Source organism: Podarcis bocagei (genome assembly GCF_964188305.1).
Source record: "Podarcis bocagei genome assembly, chromosome: 18".
NCBI lineage: Eukaryota > Metazoa > Chordata > Lepidosauria > Squamata > Lacertidae > Podarcis > Podarcis bocagei.
In genome coordinates, this window is record NC_138144.1 from 7,973,205 (window position 1) to 7,981,187 (window position 7,983).

The window sequence follows — 7,983 nt, forward strand, 5'->3', positions numbered from 1 at the left end:
ATGAAGAAGTATCAGATTGTTTGGGAAGGACCCAGGAGAAGAGGAGACTTAAGGAACTGTGGAAAGGAGGAGACCTACAGTAATCACAACTGCCTTATTGAGGCAAGATCTACCAGGAAAAGTTGCTGAGATAAATTCATGACTATCTAAAGGCTGCTAGCCACAAGGGCTATGCTCTGCCTCCATCTGGAGGCAGTTCTGAAAACCAGTTGGTGGAGACCACAGGAGCCAAGGGGGCTCTTGGGTCTTGCTTGCAGGCTTCCCCATTGGGACAGCTGGTTGGTCGCTGTGAAAACAGGGTGCTGAGCAGGATGCTGCCATTGGCCTGACCCTGCCAGGCTCTCCTTACGTTTGTGTGAGAGTCCCATGACATTGTTTGCTCTCACTCCATCTTTCCTCTGCTCACCAGCCAGGGATGTAGTCAGTGAGTGATGTCATAAGGGGCCAGGCAGTTTCCAAACAACTATTGCTGAGAAGGTCGGAGGTGCAAGTGGTGGGAAGTGTGTGGATGGGAGGTGACCAACATCTATGATTGAAAAGCTCTTTTGGAAGCTGGTCCTGGAGAAGGAACCGTCCCTGTGAGAAGCGTGTGTCTTGCTGTTGGCCTTGCCTCCGTGGTCCCAACCCAGCTCTCCAAGATGCGCAGGTGAGACCTGGATTTCCCACCAAGCTCTCCACCCCACCATCCTTGTCCACGGAAGGTGACCTCCAAGATGCAGCTCTCGCTTCTCTCTCCTCCTTCGCTGGTGGCCTTTTCCCTGGTTCTAGAGGTCACCTTGGCCAAGCCGTTCGTCTACCTGGTCTACACCCAGAACTCCACCTGCCTCGATTTCAAAGCTGTCCCCGCTTGCTTCGGCCCTCCGCTCCCCCGACTGGGGCTCACGGGCTACCTTGTCGAGGTGGTGCCCCCAAATGCCTGCCAACCCCTAGTAGCCCCTCCGGTTCCGAAGACATCTCCGCTGGGCTATATTGCCCTCATCCGTCGGTATGGATGTCCCTTTGGCCTCAAGGTCTTCCACGCCCAGCAAGCTGGCTACCGGGCGGCAGTCATCTACAACTTCTACTCTGATTTGCTTGTGAGCATGGCTGTTGAGGTAGAAGGCCCAAAGGAGAAGAAGATCTTGATTCCATCCCTCTTCATTGGTGGGTCAGCCTCCAAGGTGCTGAGGGGGCTGGTGCGTTCTGGGAACGGCACCAAGGTCACGACAGTGGTGCCTCAGGGCTATTACAATCCCTGCTGGGATGATGACATGGACATCTCCGTTTGGGACCCAGCTCACCACTACCTGCAGTTCTGGCCGGGCTACTGCACCCAACAACTGATTGTGGAATTCCTCCGAGAGTTTGGCTTTGTGATCCTTCTGAGCTTCACAGTCAGCGGCCTGGTCTTCGCCGGATGCTTGAAGTGGTACCGGCGGAGACAAGGCATCAGGGTGAAAACCTTCAGGAGAGGCGACAGCTACGACCTCTGTGTGATCTGCATGGCAGATTACGAGGTGGGAGAGAAGTTGAAGATCTTGCCATGCTCCCATGCCTATCACAGCACCTGTATCAACACCTGGCTCCTCATCCAGCCCAGGAGTGGGAAGACCTGCCCCATTTGCAAGCAGAAGGTTGGCGTTGTGATCTAGGCCCGCCACGCGGGATACCGCTGGATGAAGGAAGAGGAGGAGGAGACAGAAGGAGGGAGGCCCAACACGAAATATCAGAAACAACAAAATTCTCCCAAACATCAGCCGTTGTCCCCTTCCTTTTATTGAGATTCTGTGTTTACATTTCAGAATTAGGTACAGATGTGTGCCAAGGGTTTGGGTGGGTTTTTTCCGCTTCTTCTTTTCCAAAAAAATAATAAATAAAAACACATGTCTCTTGGAAGCTCTGGCGGTCTGGAGGAGGTGAACCCAGGTGGATGGGTGACACCTTGGCAAACAGGTGAGATGTCAAATAGTTCAATGAGGTAAGGGCAGTCTGAAAGCACCTGGCTGTTTATATTCCAAGTTGGGGGCAGGAAATACTCCTGCAGTGTGGTGGAAGTGAGGAAGAGTTTGGATTTGATATCCCGCTTTATCACTACCCAAAGGAGTCTCAAAGCGGCTCACATTCTCCTTTCCCTTCCTCCCCCACAACAAACGCTCTGTGAGGTGAGTGGGGCTGAGAGACTTCAGAGAAGTGTGACTGGCCCAAGGTCACCCAGCAGCTGCATGTGGAGGAGCGGGGAAGCGAACCCGGTTCACCAGATTACGAGTCCACTGCTCTTAACCACTACACCACACTGGCAGACAGTCCTGGGTACCGGTTGTGGAATTTGTGGAATTCCAAATCAAGCCGTGGTTGGCTAATCCCACACGACTGGCTTGTTGGTGACCACCAGGGAAGAATTCTGCTGGCCTGCTGCAGCCTCCCTCCTCGCTGGCCAATAGCGCACCTGAGAGGCACCGACTCATCCTTCCCTGTGCTCTGTCTGGGGGTGGAGCAAAGCAAGTCCAGCATCCCCTGCAAATTGTGGGTGGGTGGTTCACGCAGACCTGGAAGAGGTTCAGAAAAGGGCAACTGAAATGATCAAGGGGCTGGAGCAACTCTCCTATGAGGAAGGGTGGTGCTGTGGTCTAAACCCCTGAGCCTCTTGGGCTTGCCGATTGGAAGGTTGGTGGTTTGAATCCCCACGACGGGGTGAGCTCCCGTTGCTCTGTCGCAGCTCCTGCCAACCTAGCAGTTTGAAAGCACACCAGCACAAGTAGATAAATAGGTACGGCTGTGGCAGGAAGGTAAGCGGCATTTCCAGGCGCTCTGGTTTCCGTCACAGTGTCCCGTTGCACTAGAAGTGGTTTAGTCCTGCTGGCCACATGACTCAGAAAGCTGTATGTGGACAAACACTGGCTCCCTTGGCCTGAAAGCGAGATGAGCACCGCAACCCCACAGTCGCTTTTATGAAAGTGAGTGCTGGACCATAAAGAAGGCTGATTGCCAAAGAATGGATGCTTTTGAATTCTGGTGCTGGAGGAGACTCTTGAGAGTCCCATGGACTGCAAGAAGATCCAACCTCTCCATTCTGAAGGAAATCAGCCCTGAGTGGTCACTGGAAGGACAGATCCTGAAGCTGAGGCTCCAAGACTTTGGCCACCTCATGAGAAGAGAAGACTCCCTGGGAAAGACCCTGATGTTGGGAAAGATGGAGGGCGCAAGGAGAAGGGGACGACAGAGGATGAGATGGTTGGATAGTGTTCTCGAAGTTACCAGCATGAGTTTGACCAAACTGCGGGAGGCAGTGGAAGACAGAAGTGCCTGGCGTGATCTGGTCCAGGGGGTCACGAAGAGTTGGACACGACTAAACAACAACAACAACCGCCCAGGGGTCCTTTACCTTTTCTGTTTTCTTTTTAGGGTTTTCTTGTTTGGGTTTTTGTTTTTTTTAGCTTAGCGGGGGGGGGGTCCATTAAGAGGGGGCATGGTGAGTGTGTGCACAGAGGAAGTGGATAGAGGAACGTTTTCCTCCCTCTCTCCCAACTCTAGAACTGGTGGACATTGAGTGAAGCTGATTCAGGACAGATAAGAGAAAGCGTTTCTTCATGCAGTGCAGAGTCATACTCATTCCTGCATGAGGAAATGACGGTGGCTTTAAAAGAGGATTAGGGAAACTCAAGGAGGATGATAAACTTATCTGTGATCGCTGAGCAGAGTGGCAACGTCCTCCTTCCACTGCCAAAGGCAGTAAACATTTGAATGTCCTCTGCTAGGAAGTGTGGCGTCATGGTCAGGACCTGCTTTGGGGCTCCTCAAATCACAGAATCACACAATTGTAGAGTTGTCTGGAGGCAGTTGGAGGATGGATGGTGGCTAACAGATTGAGGCTGAATCCTGACAAGACAGAAGTACTGTTTTGAGGGGACAGGTGGCGGGCAGGTGTGGAGGAACTCCTTGGTCCTGAATGGGGTCACTGTACCCCTGAAGGACCAGGTGTGCAGCCTGGGAGTCATTCTGGACTCGCAGCTGTCCATGGAGGCACAGGTCATTTCTGTGTACAGGGCAGCTGTTTATCAGCTCTTTCTGGTACACAGGCTGAAACCCTTCCTGCCCATGAACTGTCTCGCCAGAGTGGCGCATGCTCTGGTTATCTCTTGCTTGGACTACTACAATGCGCTCTACGTGGGGCTACCTTAGAAGGTGACCCGGAAGCTACAACTAATCCAGAATGCGGCAGCTAGACTGGGGACTGGGAGTGGCCGCTGAGACCATATAACACCGGTCTTGAAAGACCTACACTGGCTCCCAGTACATTTCCAAGCACAATTCAAAGTGTTGGTGCTGACCTTTAAAGCCTTGGTCCAGTATACCTGAAGGAGCGTCTCCACCTCCATCGTTCTCCCCGGACACTGAGGTCCAGCGCCAAGGGCCTTCTGGCGGTTCCCTCACTGCGAGAAGTGAGGTTACAGGGAACCAGGCAGAGGGCCTTCTCGGTGGTGGCACCCTCCCTGTGGAACGCCCTCCCACCAGATGTCAAAGAGAAGAACTACCAAACTTTTAGAAGACATCAAAAGGCAGCCCTGTTTAGGGAAGCTTTTAATGTTTAATAGGTTATTGTATTTTAGTTTTTTGTTGGAAGCCCAGCCAGATGGGCAGGGTATAAATATTATATTATATTATTATTATTATTATTATTATTATTATTATTATTATTATTAGAAGGGACATTGAGGGTCATGTAGTCCAACCCCCTCCAAGATCCTTTGGGTCATCTGGTTGGCTACTTTGAGGAAAGGATGTGGGTCTAGATGTGGGTCCAGCAGGCAGGGCCCTTCTTATTTCCTGGAGGGCCTCTTCTTTCGAGCAAATCATATTCTGCATCCTTCCTGTCAGGGAACTGACATCGGAGCCAGAGGCGGAGGGAAGGCTCTCAAATGATGCTGGAGAAGGGCCCAGCAGGGAGAGAGGCAGCTCCGCAGATGGGGAAGCAAATCAGCGCAACACCAGGGATATAGAGGGGCTGATGGGGGAATCGGCGAGAGGGCTCCAGGACTCTTCACCGGACACCAGCGGGGAGAGCACGGGTCCTCCGCTACCCACGCCCACCCTGCGCAGAAGACTCCCGCGCAGAGAGAGTAGGAGGAGACTGGGTGTCAAACAACTTTTATGTTGGAAAAGATTTAAGAAACGCCCACTGACGGATTCTGCCAGCGACTGAGGCAGCCACGAAGTGAAGGGCTGCCCAGACTGAAAGGTTTAGCAAGGCAACAAAGCCTGGAGAGGCGGCAACTTACACACGAGCAACCCATACACATTACACTTCCATTGTCCTATTTTGCTTCCAGCCTTTTGTTCCTTCCCTGCAGTCCCGGCCTAGACTGTTCCCTCCCCTGCTTTCCCTCCGCATAAACATCTTTTGTTTCGGCACAGTGTGTTTCTCCATCGCCTTACGTCTCCTCTCCTCCCCCCTTGTAAAGAGAGACCAAACAGCTAAGCTGCAAACAGGGCTCTCTGGGGTAATCGGACAAAAGTTCAGAGTTTTGCTCCTGACAGCTGAAGAAACCAAACACCCTCTCCGTAATGCGAGGAGATGGATGGGAACGGATTGGGGACGTGGTGGAGCACGTTTAGGAAGAAGCTTTAAAAGCAAACCACCTCTGCCTCGCAAACTCCTTCTTTCACCCCATAGAACATCTCCATAGGGGACAGAAATTCGACTCAGTTCACATTTAAAACCGGAATCCATCCAACCTGAACTTTCTTGAAACTATGAGAACCGAAACACGCCACTTCTCCGAATTTTGTGATGCAGTCATCCAACCGACCAGTGTGAAATATACGCGGAGTCCTGTAGTGATTTCATGCTCTTTATTGCAGCTTGTAAAACAGGGATTGAGTTGCCCCCCAAACCTCAGGCTTTTATATACATTATTTACAAAATGAGTCCCATCTGATTGGCTGATTCTGCTTCCCTCCTGGAGCCTGATTGGTCTTTTCCTGCAGGCCAATCAGTTGTGGCATTCTAGGATCCTACTTGCCTATCATTCTCGGATTCAAGCTTAGTGCATAACACAGTGTTTACAAAAATTCTCTTTGGCTCCAACGCAACTTTGGAACTCCCTGCCTGGAGAAACTAGACTGTCTCCCTCTTTGTTCTCCTCCTGCCAGCAAGTGAAGACTGCTTTATTCCGACAGGCTTTTGGCGACTGGCTGTTTTTTTAAGGAAAGGGCTTTCATATAGTATTGAGCTGTCTTTGCTATCTGCGTTCTAACAGATTTGCTTTTGTATTGCTTTGTTTCCACTACATTGATATTTAGCTATTATCTTTTGTATGTTTTTTAGCTTTCTGGATTTTATCCATGTTTTAATTTTTAAAGGCTTCCTTGGGTTCCTAGAGTCTGGGGAAGAGCTGGGATAGTAGCTAAACGTAGCGACAGCAACAGGGAAAAGCATGCATAAAAATACATATTCGGGTGAAAATAACATACAAAAATGCATTAGCAGACATTGCTTGCAAGAATTGTCTGTGTTAGTCAAAACTACATGTGGAAAAGTGCTTATTTGGAGAGGATTTTTAAATGGATAAATAATTTTTAAAGCCAAGAAAATCACCAGATATGCCAAGCGGATGGCTACAGTGATCTGGGAAAAATAACATTCACTGTATATGAAATTAAAGAATGCCAAGCCACATGAAAAGAGTGGAGGTCCTAGCACTTGTCTAAATTTCAAACCATGTGCGATTTTCTCCATAGTTGCTATATTCTGACACAGAGATTTTTAAAAGGCAAATCTGCAGATTGCTGCAGAAATTGCTGGAGAACTGGTTGCGTGTTGAGTCACAGTAGCCCCCCAATAATTCACACTTCACACATCAATTTTTGTTTAAGGTTTTTGGCATAATTTTGGCCACAACTTTATTCAAATACAAAAATGTGAGTGGTTGCTTAGGCACTGGTTCCGACTATCTGTCCTTGCCCTCAGGGACAGAGCTGGCCTTCCGGATACCAGCGGAAGCCAGCGTGGGAAACAAGTATTGGGTGAGAAATAAAGCTGGGCACCAGACCATTACTTCTCACCCTCATGTTCCTGTGGGGCTTGCACGGCCCAAGTCCGACTCCGGGGACAAGGACGAAAGAATGGCAAGCCCCTGGATTTCCTTTAACGGAATTCCCATTCGCATCATTTGGAGGGGTAGGCACTTACCCCTCCAAGCACCAATTTAACCAGTGCCTAACCGCCAACCTTACAAGTTGTGACGATTTGCTACGCAGTAGGCAAAAACCAAATGGCACCAGCCAATCAGCCAGATGGCAAAATTCCTACCGTGCCCCCGCACCAAGGCGAACGACACCATGACAGGCATAGCAAGGTCAAGCGATCAGCTTAAATAAAAAACCCCCCTATTAAAGGGAGGGAGGGCGGGTGATCCGATGCAAAACGGCCAAGAGGCCGTGCCAACGTCTGGCCCCTGTATATATAGACTCTGACCCCTCCTCCGAATTGGCAACAATCAAAACACCCCAGCAACCCAGTTTAACCATTTAAATGGTCGGGATTCAACTAAATTTGCCTAGTCACTGGAGGGTGGCCTGTTCCCAACCGCAACACGTGCTCTCTGCTAGGGAGAACACGCTTTGCGTGTTGAGTCACAGTAGCCCCCCAATAATTCACACTTCACACATCAATTTTTGTTTAAGGTTTTTGGCATAATTTTGGCCACAACTTTATTCAAATACAAAAATGTGAGTGGTTGCTTAGGCACTGGTTCCGACTATCTGTCCTTGCCCTCAGGGACAGAGCTGGCCTTCCGGATACCAGCGGAAGCCAGCGTGGGAAACAAGTATTGGGTGAGAAATAAAGCTGGGCACCAGACCATTACTTCTCACCCTCATGTTCCTGTGGGGCTTGCACGGCCCAAGTCCGACTCCGGGGACAAGGACGAAAGAATGGCAAGCCCCTGGATTTCCTTTAACGGAATTCCCATTCGCATCATTTGGAGGGGTAGGCACTTACCCCTC

At 50.2% G+C, this 7,983-nt stretch overlaps 1 protein-coding gene across 1 annotated transcript; it reads left to right on the forward strand.

Moving 5' to 3' along the window:
* The first annotated feature begins 365 nt into the window (after positions 1–365).
* LOC308577631 (E3 ubiquitin-protein ligase RNF167-like) lies at positions 366–1,735 on the forward strand. Its single transcript, XM_081178002.1, has one exon. The coding sequence runs from the start codon at positions 714–716 to the stop codon at positions 1,629–1,631; it is 918 nt and encodes a 305-aa protein (XP_081034128.1). The 5' UTR covers positions 366–713; the 3' UTR covers positions 1,632–1,735.
* Positions 1,736–7,983: the final 6,248 nt, after the last annotated feature.